This window comes from Hemitrygon akajei, chromosome 10 (assembly GCF_048418815.1).
Source record: "Hemitrygon akajei chromosome 10, sHemAka1.3, whole genome shotgun sequence".
Taxonomy (NCBI): Eukaryota; Metazoa; Chordata; class Chondrichthyes; order Myliobatiformes; family Dasyatidae; genus Hemitrygon; species Hemitrygon akajei.
Window position 1 is genome coordinate 143238651 of NC_133133.1, and position 20161 is coordinate 143258811.

Sequence of the window (20161 nt, forward strand, 5' to 3'; positions counted from 1 at the left end):
ATTTCTATCAACAAACCATACAAATATATACAAGCATTCACCATACAAATAAGAGTTGTTGAGGATCCCTACCACCCATCCCACAATCTCTTTGACCCACTACCATCAAGAAGGAGGTACAGGAGCATCAGGACTAGGTCTGCCAAACTGGGTAACAGCTTCTTCCCTCAGGCTGTGAGATTAATGAACATCCTGCCACCACTGAGGTCTTGTCATGAGGACTATGAGCTGTTTACTGTTTACCTGTGGTGTTCACCACATCCACTTTGAACTAGATTTTGTTAACTTACTTGTGCTGCATGATACAAGTTTAGTAGGTGCACCATGGGCCGGAGGAACATTGTTTCATTTGGTTGTATATATTTACAGTCAGATGACAATAAACTTGAACCTGAGTACAAAAATCACATGCCCTGTAACATGAGCGTCTATACTTGGATTTTTACCAACCACACAAACATGGTTTATCACAAACTGGATTCCCAATGCACCTGATACGGCTGACCATTAATGTTGGACAATAGGGACCTACGTATATTTGAGGTGCTTAAATTTCCAATAATTGCAAATATCCTCATTGAAGCCAGCATATGATCAAAGTACTAACTAGGTTATTTTGTGCCATTACAATTCTGTGATACATTGAAACCATTCGCAAGTAAATTTACTAAAATACTTTGTTGTCGTCATACACAGATTGACTCATACTTGCTAAAAGAAAAGCCTTAAATCTGCAAAAGGGAATGATGGGTAGTTGAGGGAGGTAATAAAATCTAATTCATAATTCTTCCTATTTTTATTAGCATTACATTAAGGAAGCTGCCAATGGAATAGACTTAGTGATGTAGTTTACATTGGTCCATTGCTATTTGACTGCATGAAATGCCAAGCTACTGTAAGTATTATAAAGTGTCAATTAGTGCAAAATATCAATTTTTCTTGGCTTCCATAAGATTTGTTCAGAAGCTGAAATTTTCCAATTTTCAAAACTAGTCATATACAAATTTCTCCTTCCTTTTCTCAATGCTTTTGATGTTTTTCCTCCCCATTTTCACTTCTGTAATGGTAATTGGATACTCAAAGAAAACAGCAGATGGGAAGAAATACAATGCATCCCGAAATCTTTTTCTGATATAAGATTTAAAGCTTGTGGGTGAATTCCAAGGTTGGCAGGGAGAAATAGCAGATGTTCTGTGGTTTCTGGAGTGACTTCCTATTGGAGTTTGCTAATGTATTCCAACAAAACCTGATGTGGCAGGCCTTCCAGTTTCTAGTTAATGTTGCTATTTGAATAAAACTACAAACATTTCTAATATTTAGATAAAATTTACCTAGAGATGCATCACAATTTTCCCCCATAATCCCAAGGGATATCAGAGAACAAAATCTTCTGCTTGAGAATCTACTGCATGCTAAGAGAACTGAAATTTCACTCGTGCATCCTATCATTAAGAGTTTATGTGTAAGGATATTGTTGGGCTTCATTTCTTCATAACATCCCTGGCAGCCCCTCAGGTTAATTGCCAGAAGAGGGGGCAAGTGTTTGTATTACTACAGTGTTTTATTATTAAGTGTTTTTATTACTACAGTGTTTTTATTACTGTAACCAGCTGTGTCTTAAACCACTACCCACCTCCATTCTTAAACCCTTTCTGAAATCTGTAGTATCCGTGAGTTTATCCATCCTGGAACTGAGAACGTAAACCTTCTTTGAAAAACCGAATCATATTTCACTCAAGGACCAGACTCATTCATAATCTTACGATACAAGAAATAGGAGCAGGGTATAGAGCTTTCTGGATTGTTCTAACATCTAACAAGATCATGGCTAATCCTTTGATTTGGATCCTGTCCTCTGCCTAATTTCCACATCCCATGATTTAAAAGGCTCATTTATTATCAAAGTATGTACGCAGGATACAACTCTGAGATCCTCCTTCTCCAGATAGCCACGAAAGAAGGAAAAACCATTAAAGTCAGTTCCGAGAGATACAGCATCCCCCCGCCCCCCGCCCCCGGCACAAGAAAGAACGGTGACACAATCATCAACCCCTAAAACCTCTCCCCTGCATGAAATACAACAAGAACAATGGCCCCCAAATCCCCCTCTAAGTGCACAAAAAAATAACAACAATGCAACAAGAACTTTGACCCTTAGTTTCCCTAAAAAATATTCGATCAATATCAGCATTAAATACACTCAGTGATTCCAAGGATAACACAGGAGAGAATGTGAGCAAGGAGGTTCATGTGCAGACTTAACCAGCAGTTTAATATCAGCTGGCACTGGAAATACAAATTTGAATCAGCGGCTTGGAAATACAAATTGCTCGAACAACTTGCATGGAGACCAAGGGAAACAGCCTGCCGATATTTGTAGGTCACTCTGAGGTGATTAAGGAAATCCCTGTTCATTGCTCAGCGCATGGACTAGTAAAAACACTACATTGGATAGCAAACCCTTGTTCAGGGAGCTTAGGGAAGCATTCATAGCAATTCAGATTTTAAAGAACACATAAAAATCTCATTACCAAACAGAGTTCAGGGATGTCATCCAGTTAGTTATTAGGCATTTAATAATTAGGTGCAAATAAAATCATATTAAAGAGCAAGCAAGAATTTAGAATATATTATTGACTGCTTTCTCTTGGAAATGTGTCTTTACACAAATAGACCTTTTTAAATGGAGAAATGTACACATTGTTATATAAGTAAAATTCTGGACACTAGCCTTTTGGCGAGATTGACTGGAAACTGAAAGGTGCTATGTATCAGGTAATGTGACCAATTTTATCACTCATTAGCATGTGTTAATAATGAATCCTCTGTAGTATCCAGGATATCTACAAGGAGCGGTGCCTCAGATAGGCATCGTTAAGGACCCCCACTATGTAGGACATGCCCCCTTCTTACTGTTACCATCAGGAAGGAGGTACAAAAGCCTGAAGGCTCACACTCAGTGATTCAGGGATAGCCTCTTCCCCTCTGCCATCTGATTTCTGAATGGGCATTGAACCCGTGAACACTATCTCACTACTTTTTTAAATTTCTGCTTTTGCACTGGGTATTTTACCCATTTAATATACAATAATCAGCTTTTCTCCTATGCTTATCACGTATTTCACTGTACTGCTGCCGCAAAGTTAACAAATTTCACGACATATGCCGGTGATATTAAACCTGATTCTGATTCTGCCCTAAAGATCAGGCTTTGGACAAGCAGCACCACATGAAATGGTTAAAGTGACTTTGAGGAGTCAGTGACATGTCCAAGGGCATGCCATCTAACCCAGGAGTTCCCAACCCTTTTTTACGACATAATATCATTAAGCAAGGGGTCTGTGGGAAGCCCTGATTCAAATTAAGTGTAGCAGTACTGAAACAGAGGGAGTCACAGAACTTAATCTGACATTTGAGGGTTAAGAACTGGCACCTAGAAATAATTACACACGACAAAAATCTTAGGCACATATATATAGGAAGGGTGCCTAATACCTTTTAACAGTATTGAATTTATCAACGTGAAGCGGAGAATGAGTTTGTAAATCTGGCAGCAGCAAAGAATGTTGGGAATAATGAGGGTGGAGTGCCACGGGTGGGGTGTGGAACAGGAAGCAGAGAAGGAATGCCAAAGCGGGGGTGCCACAGGTACAAGCACACCCTTGAGACACCAGAGAAGGTAATTTGATTACAAACAATTGGTTTATTGATAATCACAGCATGTCTCTCTGGTGCTTCCTGCTCCCTTCCCCTTTTCCCAACCATGATTCCCCTCTCCCTGCCCCTTCCTACTCTCAGTCCACAACAGAGACTCATAGCAGGATCAGGTGCTGTATATATGTGCCTGAGACTTTTGCACAGTACTGTAGATAAAATTAGAAAGGATTGGAGGGATTTATGTCTACACGGTGGATTATATGTGAAGCCTGGTCCTCCTGTATGTTGCATTCTTTATCTGCTTCATACTTGGCCTTTCAAATACATTTTAATTCAAACAACAACACACACAAAATGCTGGTGGAACACAGCAGGCTAGGCAGCATCTATAGGGAGAAGCGCTGTCGACGTCTCGGCCCGAAACGTCGACAGTGTTTCTCCCTATAGATGCTGCCTAGCCTGCGGTGTTCCACCAGCATTTTGTGTGTTGTTTGAATTTCCAGCATCTGCAGATTTCCTCATGTTTACATTTTAATTGACATCACTTTTGGAACCTTTAAAGATGTGTTGACTTTTGGAACATCAGTATGATATTGACGTTGATAAAATATTCTCAACATCAAAATTTAGTTTTTAGCAAGATATGAAAAAGATCAAATGTGCTTTTGCTGAAGCTGTTTCTGAAACCCCTTCTCATCCTCCTGGAGGTAAATTATTGATCAGATTAGCCATTCCTAGATTTTGTCTGTATTGCTCTAGAATAGATCTTGAGAAGTATAGATTAGCTGAACGTTTACTTGCTGGCCAGCCTGCATTGGTACGTGGTATCAGCCCCATCAACCAACTTACTGAGGCACATGAGCATGTAAAGAATGACGTGTCCATGTCTGTGTGCTGGAAGTTAACTAAGCTTCTGTCTCTTTAATTGGATGGGTAAATTCAAGGAGATAAATAGTGCAAATCTCTAGCTGAAGTGCAGGGGCAGAATAATGGCACCAGTAACAGTCTCAGAGCGTGGCCACCTAAGCCTGGAGGGGCCAGGACAGTACAGATGGATGCTTTAGCACTTGGATGAGAAGTATTCAGATTAAACCCTACAGGAAACCAGAAGACGGAGCCGAGGATGAACCGATCACACACTGTCTGCTTGCATGAGAGTTCTACCTGTGACTGTTCTCAGTTAGAAGGTTATTGGAAACCTTTGTTTAGGGCTTTGTTCCAATTAAGGGATCAGAAATTAATATCGCAGTGGCAAACATCTGTGAAGGAATTTTTAAAAAAATCTCACTTCTTAGCGTCTACAACTGTATCAGAAGAAACCGCCTCTCATCATTTATGCTATCAATGCCCAAGTTATTTCAATTAGACCTCCAATTCCTATGGAATGGCACAATAGTAGAGCAAGCAGAGTTGCTGTCTCACAGCTCTATTGACCCAGTTCAATCCCACTCCGTGTTTCATTCCAGAGTGTTGGAGGGTGAGGGGAGACCGGAGAGAAATTTTTAAATTATGAGAGGCATAAGTAGATAGACAGTTTTAGTCTTTCTCCCAGGGTAGAAAAGCCAGGACCAACAGGCTCCGGGACAGCTTCTTCCCCCAGGCCTTCAGACTGATTAATTTACGCTGACACAATTGTATTCCTAAGCTATATTGACTGCTCTGTTGTATATCTTAATGTACATACTAATTATTACAAATTACTATAATTTGTGCATTGCACATTTAGATGGAGATGCAACGTAAAGATTTTTACTCCTCGTGTATGTGAAGGATGTAAGAAGTCAATTCAATTCAATTCTTAACTCACGTGCTAGATATCATGCATATACACATAGATGAGGAGAAAACAATTGAAAGATGTACGAGGCAAGCTTTATTAAAATACACAGGGTGGTGGGTGCCTGGTTTAAGCTGCCCAGGCTGGCGCTGGACCAGATACAGTAATGGTGTTTAAGAGGCTTTTAGGTAGACATCAATATGCTGGGAGTGGGGGGAAATTAGTTTAATTTGACCAACATTGGAGTCAGAGAGATACAGCAAATAAACAATTTCTTTGGTGTTGATAAATGCTCAGAGTACATAATAGTCTTATGTCATATGTCCTTTAAATTCACAGAGCAATAGCAACAACATTGTCAGCTCTCACCATTACTTGCCAGCCTTTGTTGAATCATGCACTAGAACGTGCAGGTCACTGCCCTCCAGTGCTCTGCAAACTTGCACCATTCAGAGAAGCTTCCTAAAGAAAATAATCAATTTCCCTGATAGGATGGACAAATTTAGATTGTGCCACATTACATTTCATATGCCAGACTTGTGCCTACTCGCTTAATCTTTCTTTGTAACCTCCTTCTTTATTCTTCACAAATACCTACTCATCTGTGTCATAAGATTTAGCAACCAAGCCTTCAGTTAACCTTCAGACCCCAGCATTAATCCCAGTGCCACACACGTATTACATCTTGTTAATCAGAAAAAAGAACTTTTGTGCCTATTGTTGCCTCATAAGGCAGTCAATATTACTCCCTAAACTGTGAACTTTTAATTTCCAAATAACCTTTGGCAAGCTACCTCATCAAATGCATTCTCCTTTATAAATGATACATACCACTTCTTCAAAGAACTCCAGTAAAATGAGTAATGAAATCCCTTTCACAAAACCATCTTGACCCTATTTGATTACTGTACTTTGTCCTGCTACGAGATCTTTCACAAGAGCTTCCCACATTTTCTCTATGATTAAAGCTCAGCTAATAGGCCTCTACTTTCTTGCTTTCCATCTCTTCCTTTTTGAGGGAAATAATATCTTTTCCAATCTCGAGGAATCTTCCCAAATCAAGAGAATTTGGGATGCAAGAATTAAAACCAATAAATCACCTCAGTAACTGCTTCTTTTAAGACGTTATGATCCATTAGAACTCAATTTCTTGTCAGCCTATTTGCTCACTGCCATCACCCTGGTGATTGTAAGTTTCCCCATGTTTCTCCTTCCATCAGAATTCCTGATTTACAGCTATCTCTGACCTGTGACTAGTATCTTCTACTGAGAAGACCAATGCAAACTGCACGGCCGGAGCCTGAGTAGTCACATTGTCAAGTTTGCCAATGACACAACAGTGGCAGGGCTCATCACCAACCATGATGAGATGGCCTATGGAGAGGACACGGAAGAGCTCAAAGCTTGGTGCCAGGCAAATTACCTCTTCCTCATGTCAACAAGACAAAGGAGATAGTTATCAACTTCAGGAGAACTCATACCACTCGCACCCTTCTTTACATCAGCAGCACAACAGTGGAAGCTGCGAGCAGTTTCAATCTTCTGGCTCGCACAACCTCTCATGGTTCCAGAACACCATCAGGAAAGCTCGGCAATGCCTCTACTTTCTGAGGAGGCTGAAGAGAGCTGGACTATGCACATCATTACTCACAACCATCTACAGATGCGAAGTAGAGAGCATCCTACATGTTGCATCACTGCATGGTACAGAAATTGTACTGCGGCGGACAGGAAAGCCTTAGAACAGGTACTTTAAACAGCCCAACACATCACCAGCACCAGCCTACCCACCATCAAGACAGGTACTGGAAAAAGGCCAGCAATATCATGAAGGGTCCCACCCACCCTGCTCATGGACAGTTTGTCCCACTCCTAGCAGGGAGGAGGCTACATAGCATCCACACCAGGACCACCAGACTCAAACACAGTTACTTTCCTCAAGAAGGCTGATCAACACCTCCACCCACTAACCCACCCCACCACCACTACTTTACCACTTCCTGTCACAGTCACCTTATGCAGAGACACTCCTGCATCTCGCCTCATTTTATGTACTGGATGTAGAATGAATCAGCTTCTAAAGAACTTAAAAACAATTTAATGAAAAAGTTACTGCTGGAGCTTTAAACTCAACACCACATTAATACAGCAAAGCACATGAAGAAATAGCCACAAAGACTGCAAATCTGTAAATAGTAACGTAGTACCTGGAGAACCACCTGAATTGGCAGCTTCAGTGCACAGGATCGCAAGAAGCTGCAGAGGGTTGAAGATTCCATCACAGAGCTCCATAAACCTGTGCATATAAGCCATCTCATCTATTTATATTTATTGTGTTTTTTATATTTACCTGTTCTTTGTCTTAGTGTGTCTTTTTATATGCTGCATCAGATCCGGAGAAACACTTATTTCGTTCTCCTTTACACTTGTGTACTGGAAATGACATTAGACAATCTTGAAACATGTGACCAATTCATCTGCAATTTACATGTCTTCTATTATTAATTCCCCAAGCTCACTTCCTACGGAAGTAATGCTCACTTTGTTACAGTCAATAAAAACAATTCTCTTAGTCATTTTAATTATTTTTGACTAGCATCATCTTGTAGTCCAATTTTCCTCCTTAATCTTTAAATTATTTTAAATATTCTGCATAATTAAAAAAAATCTGACGGGTGCAATTCTGCACTTTAACTTCAAAGTCCTCCTGTTGGGATTTTTCTTCCCTTCTCAACTCTACTTCATGTCAATATTCACACTTTCTCACAAGTGCCTTAGAGGCTCTCAGGTTGTGAAGAATGTGCTTTACAAAGCCAGTGATCTTTGGATCTCCTGGCAGTGACAGCTTCTAAAGAATTTAAAAACAATTTGATGAAAAGATTACTGCTGGAGATTCAAACTCAGCGCCACCTTAATTAGGCAAAGCACATGAAAAAATATCCACAAGGACTGCGAATAGCCAAGTAGTATCTGGACAAACACCCTGAATTGGCAGCTCCAACACACAGAATCACAAGAGGATGCAGATGGTTCAACCAGCTCTATTACAGGCACAACCTTCCCCATGATTGAGGACTTCTTTAAGAACTAGAGCCTCAAGAAAGCAGTATCCATCACTAAGGACCCCCTCCATCCAGGACATGCCCTCTTCTTGTTACTACCATTGGGAAAGTGGTACAGGACCCTGAAGAATATATTCAACGATTCAAAAACAGCTTCTTCCCCTCCAGCTTTGGATTTCTGAATGGTCTATGAACACGACCTTGTTTTTTTTTGTACAATTTTTGTAATTTTTAATAATCTTGTCTTTCCACTGTACTGCTACTGCACAAAGAATTTCACATCACAAGTCAGTGACAATAGCTCTGACTCTGAATTGCCGAGGTACAGTAGGCAATGGACGAAGTGCTGCTAAATGAAATCAATACGGTTACACACTCAATGGTTGGTACAGGCTCGATGGTTAAAGGGCCCAGTTCTCCACTATATGACTAACTCCACAATTTTTACATTCACTTTCGAGCACAAACCCAATTCGGATCTCTGTGCATTACATCTCAAATAGATGTGTCAACTTTCAGAATTATTTATTTCTCCTGTAAACATCAGCTGAACTTCAAAATGATGTTATATTTATAAAGATCTGGAAGCAAATTAAGCCACTGAAATGCTGCATTATTAAAAGAGCTGACGTTGCATCAGTCAGAGCAGTGTTTTAAACTGCATAAGCTTTTTTCCCCCAGAACCTAGAAGGAGGCAAGGAATCAACCTTGGATGCAAAAGCACCTTCTGCCCAAGCAGCTTTGCATACTTATGAAACGGCAATAAATTATCCTGAATTCTAAACGGTTGATCAAATGTGGACCTCACAACTATTACCATGGTCTGGAGAAGATACCTGGTGCAGCAGTGGAAGCTGAAGAGGAAAGTACAGGCAAAAGTATCAGCACATTCAGATAAAGAATTAATTCATTGTCCAAACACAGAGAAACTAAAATTAAAAACTAATTATGCTATGAAGTATATTTTGCAACAGGAATTAACCCCAACAGGTCCATGTCAGGCTTATACTCCCTACATGTCTCCATTTCATCCAGTTCTTATCACTTTCAGGGTATAATATTCCCTAAATGATTTACCAGACAATGTCATTTTATACCCCCCCCCCCATTTGCTTTCAGCTGCAGGTGAAAACATCTCTATGAATCCTTATCAAAACTTTTATACCCCAAAAAGCAACTACCAGGTCCTATCAGATTCCCCCTTCTCTAGCCTTTTATCTCTTTTACCAATCGACTTCCCAGCTCCTCTCCCAGTCTCATCAATCACCTACCACTTTGCACTTCTTTCTCCCCTCCGCCACCCCCACCTTCTAGCTCTAACTTCTCATCTTCCCCCCCCCCCCCCCCAATTCTGATGAAGGGTCTTGGCCCAAAATGTCAACAGTTTACTCTTTTCCACAGATTCTGCCTGGCCTGCTGAGTTCCTCCAACATTTTTTATGTATTGTCAGGTCAACATCCTATCACTTCTCCAGATACAAAAAAAAAGTCAGAAAAGATGCTGGAATGCATAATTTCATTGCTCTAGTATCAGTCTAGTGCTCCTGTTTCAAAACAATGGAGTATTGATGGTCCAGCCAAAGCATTATACAACTACAGTGTAACTTACCACTTCCCTCTCACTAGCATTGAGCCTATGACCTGTGCTGGGTTTGCTTTGACCATCAATAAAATTACGGTATTTTTTAACTGACCTTCTGATTTTAGTGATCCATATGTACCTTTCAGTCAATTTCTTGAATGAATTAAAGGATACAGAGGATTATGCAGCATGCTTGTCCTTCTGACTCAAAATGTTCTGACAGTTGGGAATCTGCTATCTGGCTACTGGCCAAATGTATTTGGAATTACAACAAATTTTTATCTAGTACATTACCCCTAACTTCTATATTTCTCCAAGGCATGTAATAATTTTGGCCAAGAATCAATGTTCATTTTTGATGATCTAACTACACATTCTGGAGACTTCCATCCCTTCGTCCCCATTTTGTTGCTTGTAAAAATAGAAAAATAGCTTAGAAAAATAGAGGGCTATGGGTAAAGCCTAGTTAGTTCTAAGGTAGAGATGTGTTCGGCACAGCTTTGTGGGCCAAAGGGCCTGTATTATGCTGTAGGTTTTCTATGTTTCTATGTAAGTCACAAGGATGTGTCTTTCTTTGTATGGCATATTCTTTACAGATCTTCCTTTTGTCTTGACAATTTGCCATTTTACTTTGGCTTACTCCCAATAAATCTCTGGGATACTTCCCTAAAACACTGCCTATTGTAACAAATGCAAAAAAAAAATCCAGACCAATCAAAAATGCTGCCAATGAAAAATGCATCATATGCATGAAACAAGCAGGAATTGGGGTAAAAGACAGGTGGTACAACAACTTGGATAACATAAATATTTGTGGATATTTTAAGGCAAACCTCGGTTAACAAGAAACATCAATTGAATCATAGGTTAACTTTAGAGCAATAAATTGTATAAGTTGTCTCATTTATTTCATTATCCTTTTACTGAATGCATCACTATTCTTTAATAGATGCTGAAATCCTAAAAATGCTTCCAAACAGCACCGTGAGAGTAGCTTCACCTCAAGGATTGCAGTGGTTCAGCAGCTGTCTTCCCACCACGTATCCCACGAGCAATAAATGCTGGCCTTGCCAACAACACACACACACTGAGAAATAAATAGATGCATAAGTTATTGCCCTAGACATGGAGCAAGCTGGAACCTTCATACAGATTTCCAGTCTCTGAATATTACAGTCAAGCTTTCAAAAAGTAAAAAGCACAAGGTAGAAGAAATCTAGAACTTACTCCCAAGAAACTCAGCACATCATGGTTCAATTAAAATTAACAGGACAAAGTGACAGTGTTTTGCTATTAAAAGAGGACATCAAGGGATATGTATCCAAGGTGATTAAACAATGTTAAGGCTACTCCATCTGAAGTGTAGAACTAATTGAGGGAGTAAATGGTCTAGACAATTCCTTTGACAACTTTTATTATTACTGAAGTGCCACATTTTTAATCTTCACTTCTATAAAGCCTCAATGTTCTAATCCTTTCCCTTTCAGTAAAACAGAGCCTAATCAATGAACAAACCAAAATAGAAATTGACCTAAAATCTCTCTTTTGATAGAAGATAAACTCATTAAGCAAATTTAAAATTCCTATCACAACAGTGCAATTGCAAAACCTTAAAAATGACCATATTATGGCAAATAAATCTCATCTAGAATTCACAATCGTTTTCCTAATTTCTGAATGTACATTGAAATGGTGGGTAGACTGAATTACTGTTTAAGTAAAAATCCATGCCATTGAGAAATAGAAGTCTTTGACAGTGGAAAAGAACAAGGGTCCTATGAATTGAGAGCTCAGGACACCTGTTCACAAACTTTTTACCCTCATTTAAAGTAGAGCATTCATCACTCTCATGACCTACTTCACCCCCAAGTTATTCACAAAGCACACAAGACAAAGATATCATAATTGTTTTAAAGGACTTTATGAAGAGCAAAAACAGAACTGCCTACACTAAAATGATTTGATTCCACTGAGATCATCATAATCTATTAATGACATAATTTATCTGGAGACTTGGATCTATTAAAATGTAGATTAACTGGTATTAAAAATGTAGTTTAACTGGTATTAAACAGGACTTGTTATTTTATCAGATCTCTCACATTTGATTGAGATTCATTCATTAACCAACTCTTTAGAAAACCAACCGAGAAACCAGAGAGTAAAATAATTTTAAAGTCCAAATTATGGGAAGAATCAGAATTAGGTTTAATATCACTGGCATATGTTGTGAAATTTGTTAACGTTGCAGCAGCAACAAAATGCAATACATGATCATAAAGAAAAAAGCTGTGAATTACAGTATACATATTAAACAGTTAAATTAGTGCAAAAAAGCAGAAATTAAAAAGTAGTGAGGTAGCGATCTTGGGTCCATGTTCTTTCAGAAATCGGATGGCAGAGGGAGAGAAACTTTCCCTGAATCGCTGAGTGTGTGCCTTCAGGCCTCTGTACCTCCTTCCCGATGATAAACAATGAAAAGAGGGCACGGTGTCCTGGGTGGTGGGAATCCTTAATGATGGACGCTGCCTTTCTAAGGCACCGCTCCTTGCTGATGTCTTGGACACTATGGAGGCTAGTGCCCATGATGGAGCTAACCAATATTACAAGGCTCTGCAGCTTACTTTGATCTTGTTCAGTAGCGCTCACCACCACCCCCCCCATACTAGATGGTGATGCAGCCAGTTAGAATGCTCTCCAGGGTAAATCTGTAGAAATTCGAGAGTGTTTTAGGTGAGATACCAAATTTCCACAAACTCCTAATGAAATATAGACTCTGCCTTGCCTTCTTTATAGCTGCATCAATGTGTTGCGACCACGTTAGGTCCTCAGAGATAGTAACACCCAAGAACCTGATGCTGCTCACTCTCTCCATTACTGATCCCTCTAGGGCGACTGGTGTGCATTCCCTCACCTTACCTTCCTAAAGTCCACAATCAGCTCTTCGGACTTAGTGACGTTGAGTGCAAGGTTGTTGCTGAGACACCACTCAACTAGCTGGTCTATCTCACCCCTGTACGCCCTCTCATCACCATTTGAGATTCTGCCAGCAATGGTTGTATGATCAGAAATTTATAGATGACATTTGAGCTGTGCCGACCAACACAGTGATGCGAGTAAAACAGTGGAAAGGATTTTTTAAAGTTTAAAATGTTGCCCAATTAACAGCCTTATTTGTCTGCAAGTATGCATTGAAACAGACAGGTAGGTCAGAAGACTTGAATGCCAGTGACATCAATTACCCGCAGTAATGATTAGATGCTGAATGGAACAGATGATCATCACATCAATGTCATCTGGTACGTTTCTTTTAGTGAGGATTTCTAGATAAAGTATTTATTTTTCATGATAACAAGATTTTATGGCACCTTCACATTTCATTGTATTATAATGAGTACATATCTTTCTTGTTTCTTGGTATCTTTAACACCAAAGCAGTAAAGGACAGCCAGCACAAACCCTCCCCTAATAGGTGAAAAACAATGTGTGGAAAACAATTGAGGAAAGAACTCTTTGCAGCATTTTTCTTTATCCAGGGTTAACCAACCTCAACAAATAGTGAGATGGGTGGGGGTAGATTACTCATAAGTTATGTGATGCACTGAAAGTTATAGTTTGTGAAAATTGAAACAGATTTTTGAAATAAAAACAAAGTGCTGGAAGCATTCAGAAGGTCAGGCAGCTTCTGTGGACAGAGAAACAGTTATATTTTCAGATATGGTACTCTTCATTTGAAAGCAAAAGCTACCTGCTCCTAATCATTTGTTTGAAGCCGTTGGTTAACAGTGGCCATTAGGCTGTGAACAGATGACATCTGTGAGAAATAGATAACCAGTCAGCAGGCGAGTTGAAGGGCAAGAAACATCCACTGACAATTTCACTTGGTAGTAAATTTGGTAAGCCAAAACTGACTTTGAACATTCCTTTCAAGTGAGCCATGGTGGAAATTACAAAAATGCTGCCTAGGAAAGAAGTTTTTAAAATAAAAAAAACATTCCCCTTCCTACTCAAACCACAACCAAAGGAGTTGAATGACTTCAGACCTGTTGCCTTGACGTCGCACGTGATGAAGACCATGGAGCGGCTGATAATACAGAATCTGAGGCCACAAACCAGGCACGCCCAGGATCCTCTTCAGTTTGCTTATAAGGAGAAGGTGGGAGTGGAGGATGCTATCACGTATTTGCTGCACAAATCACTCTCTCACCTAGAGGGGGTCAGTTGTGCTGTGAGGATTACATTCCTTGACTTCTCTAGTGCCTTTAACACCATCCAGCCCAAGATCTTAAGGCACAAACTAACGGAGATGGGAGTAGACTCTCACATGGTGGATTGGATAGTGGACTACTTGACAGATAGACCTCAGTATGTGCGGTTGGGAGACTGTAGGTCTGACACGGTGGTCAGCAGCACAGGGGCGCCGCAGGGAACCGTACTCTCTCCGGTCCTGTTCACCCTGTACACATCAGACTTCCAATATAACTCAGAGTCCTGCCATGTGCAGAAGTTCGCTGATGACACGGCCATAGTGGGGTGTGTCAGGAATGGACAGGAGGAGGAGTATAGGAAACTGATACAGGACTTTGTGATATGATGCAACTCAAACTACCTGTGTCTCAATATCACCAAGACCAAGGAGATGGTGGTGGACTTTAGGAGATCTAGGCCCCATATGGAGCCAGTGATCATTAATGGAGAACGTGTGGAGCAGGTTAAGACCTACAAGTATCTGGGAGTACAATTAGACGAGAAGCTTGACTGGACTGCCAACACAGATGCCTTGTGCAGGAAGGCACAGAGTCGAATGTACTTCCTAAGAAGGTTGGCGTCATTCAATGTCTGTAGTGAGATGCTGAAGATGTTCTATAGGTCAGTTGTGGAGAGCGCCCTCTTCTTTGTGGTGGCGTGTTGGGGAGGAAGCATTAAGAAGAGGGACGCCTCACGTCTTAATAAGCTGGTAAGGAAGGCGGGCTCTGTCGTGGGCAAAGTACTGGAGAGTTTAACATCGGTAGCTGAACGAAGGGCGCTGAGTAGGCTACGGTCAATTATGGATAACTCTGAACATCCTCTACATAGCACCATCCAGAGACAGAGAAGCAGTTTCAGTGACAGGTTACTATCGATGCAATGCTCCTCAGACAGGATGAAGAGGTCAATACTCCCCAATGCCATTAGGCTTTACAATTCTACCTCCAGGACTTAAGAACTTTTTAAAAGCTATTAATGCTTCTTGAGACGGTGATTTAGATGCATATCATATTTTTTTACTGAGTTAAGTATTGTATGTAATTAGTTTTGCTACAACAAGTGTATGGGACATTGGAAAAAAAGTTGAATTTCCCCATGGGGATGAATAAAGTATCTATCTATCTATCTACTCCAAGTTACAGCAGCCCTCAACCTGCAGGTAGCTTGCTTAGTCACTCAAGCACTCAACAGTTAACCATTTAGTAGAGGCTAACATCAACCAGTTAATTACTATGATGCTTGTTTTTACTGACATTAATGTAGTACTGCCAGGTTTTGGCACAGCTTTAAAAATTCAAGTTCAAGTTCAAGTTTAATTGTCATTTAACTGTACGTGAATGCAGCCAAAGAAACAGCAGTGTTCCTGGGGCCAAAGTGTAAAATGCAGTGCCACCACACAAACACAACACAAGGCACATATAGCTATTTAAGACAGTGAACACCTAAGATAGCAGTAAAACACAATCACACAAAATCTATATAGTCCAAGTCCCAGAGTCCGCAAATGTTGCAACAATCTGCAGTCAAACACAAAACAGTTTGCGTTCTGTAAAGCAAACACGAGGGGGCAGTACCTGGATGCTATGTCACACTGCCTTCGGCACTCTGGTGCAGCACCTGACTCTGATGCCTCCCCCAGGGCAGCTGCAAACAGGCAACGCTGCAGCTTGAGGCCTAGTTCCCACAGCTCCCCACCGTTCACCAATAAACCAGTGAAGTGGACTTGCAGCACCCCACACCAACAATGTCCAAGAGAGTCGTGCAATCACAAGAAAAGCGACTGAAGCAATCACTTGCTGTTTTACTGCACACCTCCTTCGAGTACTGAGTCCAGCTCGCTGTTGGGGTAGACCTGAAGGACTTTAAGTTCACAGTGTCCAGCAGGGTCTTGCAATTGTTAAAAAAAAAGCACTTTAAAAAGGCAATAACACCTTTAGCGGACCCTGCAGAAGTTGCTGTGTCCGAGCACACGAGAAGTTTCTACGTAATCAATGGCACCACCAGCCAACCCATCTCCCAGTGCAATGATTGTTCACAGGTGGTGAACATATCAGTAAATGGAGAAATGGAGTATATTTACATGGAATTCTTATAGCAGCATTCCATGTAAATGTACTCAGTGATGGGAAGGCTTTTGACTAGGATGGACTGGGCTGTCTCCACCACTTTCTGTAGTATTTTGTTGTTCCTGGGCTTTTTCCACGTGACACAATTGGATAGAATACTCTCCACTATGCATCTGTAGTAGTTTGTCAAAGTTTTTGGTGACATGCCAAATCCACGCAAAGCTCGAGGAAAGTAGAGGCACAGTTGTGCCGTCTTTATAATGAGACATGCTTTGTTCCAAGATGGATCCTCTGATCTGTTAATGCCAGGGAATTTAAAGCTACAGACCCTCTCCACTTCTGATCCCCTAATGAAGACTGACTCATGGGCCTCCCGCTTCTTCCTCCTGTCATCAGCAATCAGCTCTTTGGTTGAGTGAGAGGTTATCGTTGCAGTGCCACTCAATCAGATGTTCAATCTCCTTCCTATAAGCCATTTCATCACCACCTTTGATCCACGAATGACATCCAATGATATTGTGATAAATATAATCCATTCCTCTTCATCTTTCCTTGTCACTGCACAGCTTTTCATATGATTGACTATAATATTCCCTTCAAATGCCTCCCTATCGCCAGTTGGATGGGACTATGCCACACTGGTTCCATTTTTACTTATTCACTGAAGGCAGTCTGTGAATTAGATTTCAATGGCTTCTAATTCAGGTACTTGTGTCTGTCAAAGATCCATCCCAGCTCCCACTTCCTATCTATCTATCAAAAGCATAGCATTCTTTCTCACCTGCATGCTGACAATACCCATTTTGACTTTTCCATTCTCTCAAATTGCAAACTGTCCAATTTCTAGTATTGGATGGGCACCAAACCATTGAGAAAATCATATCAATCATGTTCAGCCCCCACCACAAGGCGATTTCCTGGCCAGTAAGTATCTTCTACATTTTGCCAATTGCCTGAACCAAAATAGAAAGTTTACAACCTTAGTGTAACATTCCACCCAAGATGAGCAGCGCTGCAGTCTCTTATGCAGTCTCTTATGCACCTCATCAGAGTTGCTTTACTTTGCTTTTTCATTTGTTGTCATACACAATATTGTGATTTCCAGGCCATAAAATGGACACCTAAAACTTTGCTGTGTTGTTTTAACATTTCTCCTAAGTATTAACATATTCTGGCTCTAAGTTAGTTCACACCATTTTAAAATTCTCCGCTTGTTTTTTTTTTAAAAAACACCTCCCATCTAAGCTCTTCCAGACCAATAACCTTAAATATATGTTTGAGCATCTCTAATTTTACTCACTTCAGCATTGTGTCTTCAGCTGGTTTGCTCTGTTGCTCTGGTTTTCCGGTGTTCAATTCTCCACCTGTATTATTGTTAAAATGTTCCAATCGCAATCTATCTCTCCGCCAAGCTTCTGGTCTGTATATCAATAGCTTCTGGGGTGGGGGGATAAATGGCCTATTATTTAGTAATATATCTGTGAAGCATCTTGAATCAAGGAGCAACAAAAACTGGAGGGTTTTTATTATTGTAAGTTGCACTGATTTTTGTTAAAAAAAGATCCAGAAGTTAATTCATGAAGATATTTGTGAATAAATGCCGCTGACTGCAGAGCATAAGAATTTTCAACAGGTACCCATGAGATTACTGGTTGCATTGGGCAGTCCTGCCATCTATCCATTGGGAGGGTCAAGGTGGTTCTGATAACAATGACATCATCCTTCTCACTGAGGCTGGCCGACAATGAGCGCACTCCCTCACCCATGCACTGTGGGACACGTAGTTCTCCGCGGTTCCACTTCCCGTCAAACTTGCTGCAAGCTCGGTTCCCGTGACTGCAGCTCCCAGGAGCCGCTGCGACTCGACGCATGCTCACTGGACACCTGCGGTTTCCTTTCAAATTGCGGGTTACCTCATCCCGAGCATTGCACACAAGACAAGGTAATTGAATTAATGAACGAGGAGAGGGAGATGATTCTTCATTACTCTTACTTCCAAAGATTTACCTTTATAACCCACCTTCCAAAAATCTCTTTAACCCAAGTACAGTACCAATTTAAAAATAATACAGCTGTCAGCACAGTCATCCCACAGTTAAGTAGTAAGACAGATCAATAATGAAATCCTTCAACGCAAAATGTACAACGATTACTGGGGTCAGTACACTGTCTGGAAACAATGGATTAATCTTCACCATTTAGCTGTATTTGAACACCAACAGCGAGCTGAAGCCTTTGCGCTGGCCAGACATTAGATTATTCACACTGACACAACCCACACCCACATATTTGCGTTAAAGCCCGCTAAATCTCTGGACGGCGTGCTCTCCCGATGCAGCCTCATAACGGAGGCATTTAGGTAGCCACAAACAACGAAGTGTCATGCTCAAACACATTTAGTTCAAGTAAAATGGGGACAACGCTGCAATCGTGATGGCAAAACGCCCTGACATTATCACAAAGTCCATCCAAACCCCACTGGGGTTTAGTATAGTGTCCCTCAGCAGGCTATCAAGAACGGAGCTGTGGTGTTTCAGATTCAGATTCAAGCTAATCACACATTAGGTTTTTAAGGTGGTTTGAGTGAAGGCGAAGTGAACTGCTGGGCTTCAAGGTACTGAATACGACAAGACCAACTTTGACAAGTCGATCGTTTTTCTCTGCAACAATACGAATAGTCCTAGTGAATAATGTGATCTTTTTCAGTATGACGGATCTTCAGCCTATATGAATAAAGTAAGGAGCCATGGCGGAGATCGCTATCCCTGGCAATATCCAGCACTGACAGTTCAAGGCGAGACCAGTGGTCGCTTTCACTTACCCAGCACGCTCATCTCCTGTCTGAGGCTCGCTCTGATCCTCTCCTCCTCTATCGCTGTCAGCATTTTGTGCAGAGAACCGTCCTCGCCGTCCTCGCCTTCTTCTCCCGTTCGGGTCTGTTGAATGGATGCCATCCCTGACCCTCTGACACTCTTCTCATTGCAGGAATCACTTACTCCTGTCCGCCTTATTCCCTGACGCCCGCTCTTCCCTCACTCGCCGCCGAGGCGATGCGAAAGTAACATCTTTCCTCACTCGAACATGATTCCCGTTTTTGCAAATCCAAAGTATAACTGACCGGCTTAGCCCTGAGACAGCCGAACACAACTCACTTCCGTCTCTAAGATCAGCTGAACCATGGAAGGAGGTGGTAACAATTCTACTTCCTGCTCCATGCAGCCAATTGCAAGCAGCAGACATCCCAAGTCCCCCAGACATGACCCCTAACAGCTGTAGCCTTCACAATCCCGAAGAAGACCCAGCGTAGTCACTCTGACACCCGCGTGTCCGTTTTAATGGTGGGTTGTAAACAAATACTAACTTGCGAAAAATGATACTATTGGAGTAATGATTATTTCATTTACACTGTCCGCCTGTGGTTCAGTGTTCCCCCGAATGGGCACCTGTGGACATCTACCACGGTCTGTGGAGTACGGGACTCCCCCCAACGCAGCAGATCAGGAAGGCGCCAAGCGACAGCCAGTTCTCCACGAACCGCTCGTCAAAATACTGAACATGGCAGTCAGTAGCTACAACTCGTGTATAAGCTGATATGATTACATCCATGCTCACGTGTGTCTTTCATATCAGAACCACAATGAGCTAATTTGCGTCAGTTGGATTTTGAAGTGAAGTTCAACTCCGACGCCCGCAGACCGCTGATATATATGAGACGTTTACGATTTTCTGGGTAATCTCTTTACCTGATTGATTTCCACATTTATTTACAT

At 41.2% G+C, this 20161-nt stretch overlaps 1 protein-coding gene across 3 annotated transcripts in view; it reads right to left on the reverse strand.

Annotated features, from left to right (window-relative positions):
* Positions 1 to 19556, reverse strand: part of kiaa0930 — a 94428-nt gene extending 74872 nt beyond the window's left edge. For all 3 annotated transcript variants that reach the window (XM_073059193.1, XM_073059192.1, XM_073059191.1), the window contains exon 1: positions 19213 to 19556. In XM_073059193.1, the coding sequence (XP_072915294.1) occupies positions 19213 to 19345 (133 nt within the window). In that variant the 5' untranslated portion in view covers positions 19346 to 19556. The remainder of the gene's footprint in view (positions 1 to 19212) is intronic.
* Between the last annotated feature and the right edge of the window lie 605 nt (positions 19557 to 20161).